Below are 1,613 nucleotides of genomic sequence, written 5' to 3' on the forward strand. Positions count from 1 at the left end.
CTGGGACTTTTTTCACTGCAGCACAGGAGACTGAGAGGTGACCTTATTGAGGTTTATAAAATCATGAGGGGTATAGATAAAGTCAGCGGCAAAAATTTCTTTTCCACAGTATGAGGGATTTCAAGACTATGGTGCATATTTTAAAGGTGAGAAAACAAAGATTTTAAAAAACCTTCGGGGCAATTTTTGTTTTTTACACAGAGTGTGGTTAATGTGTGGAATGAACTTCCAGAGGAAGTGATGGATGTGGATACAATTACAACATTTAAAAGACATTTGGATAAGTTCATGAATAAGAAATGTTTGGAGGGATAGGGTCCAAGTGTAGGCAGGTGGGATTAATTTAGTTTGAGATTACAGTCAGCGTGAAGACTCTGTTTCCAAGCTATATGACTCACTGACTCTATAACTGGGTGCACCACCACGACATCCTGGTTTGCCCCCCTTCATAATGACTGAACAAATACATACTTCAAATATGAAGGGGTGGCAGGAGAGAGAATTGTTCTTTGAAAAAACTGCCCAAGAGCACTAACAGATAGCTGGCACAACACAAAGCCGGTCAGGCCATCCAAAGACATGCAAAATCAACTGAAAAACTCAAGCTTTAATGCTTTATTGCAACATATATTATTCTGTTTCACAATGCGTTGCAGCCAGTAGAGGTGCCAATAAATTGTTAAGGTGCATGAGGATTTACCAACAGGCAGCACATTTGGGTTATCACCCTGTGGTCACCAAACATTCACGAAACGTCGGCTTCGAGTTCTTCATCTGTAACCTGGCAATAAAACAGGAAGTCATTAAACTCAGTCATAATGGAGATTCTCCCTTCGCTTGGCAGCAAGGTTCACTTATCAAGTTTTGTTCTGACTGAAATGGGCATTTCCTTGAAATAGAGCTGAAAAATGTGTTGCTGGAAAAGCGCAGCAGGTCAGGCAGCATCTAAGGAGCAGGAGAATCAACGTTTTGGGCATGAACCCTTCTTCAGGAATGAGGAGGGTGTGCCAAGCAGGCTCCTTCCTCCCCTTCCTAGACCTCTCCATTTCTATCTCGGGCGACCGACTCAACACGGACATTTACTATAAACCGACTGACTCCCACAGCTACCTAGATTACACCTCCTCCCACCCTGCCCCCTGTAAAAACGTCATCCCATATTCCCAATTCCTTCGCCTCCGCCACATTTGCTCCCAGGAGGACCAATTCCAATACCAAACAATCCAGATGGCCTCCTTCTCCAAAGACCACAATTTTCCCTCAGATGTAGTCGACGATGCTCTCCTCCACTTCCTGCTCCTCCGCCCTTGAACCCCGCCCCTCCAATCGCCACCAGGACAGAACCCCACTGGTCCTCACCTGCCACCCCACCAACCTCCAGATACATCGTATCATCCTTCATCATTTCTGCCACCTCCAAACATACGCCACCATCAAGGATATATTTCCCTACCCTCCCCTATCGGCGTTCCGGAAAGACCACTCCCTCAGCGACTCCCTCGTCAGGTCCACACCCCCCACCAACCCAACCTCCACTCCCGACACCTTCCCTTGCAACCGCAAAAAATGTAAAACTTGCGCCCACACCTCCCCCCTCACTTCCCTCCAAGGCC

At 46.6% G+C, this 1,613-nt stretch overlaps 1 protein-coding gene across 2 annotated transcripts in view; it reads right to left on the reverse strand.

Moving 5' to 3' along the window:
• Positions 1 to 600: 600 nt before the first annotated feature.
• LOC122543056 (NFU1 iron-sulfur cluster scaffold homolog, mitochondrial-like) overlaps positions 601 to 1,613 on the reverse strand; it is a 29,551-nt gene continuing 28,538 nt past the window's right edge. For both annotated transcript variants that reach the window (XM_043681256.1, XM_043681255.1), the window contains one exon: positions 601 to 781. In XM_043681256.1, coding sequence (XP_043537191.1) covers positions 746 to 781 — 36 coding nt within the window. In that variant the 3' untranslated portion in view covers positions 601 to 745. The remainder of the gene's footprint in view (positions 782 to 1,613) is intronic.

Source organism: Chiloscyllium plagiosum, chromosome 42 (assembly GCF_004010195.1).
Source record: "Chiloscyllium plagiosum isolate BGI_BamShark_2017 chromosome 42, ASM401019v2, whole genome shotgun sequence".
NCBI classification, from domain to species: Eukaryota; Metazoa; Chordata; class Chondrichthyes; order Orectolobiformes; family Hemiscylliidae; genus Chiloscyllium; species Chiloscyllium plagiosum.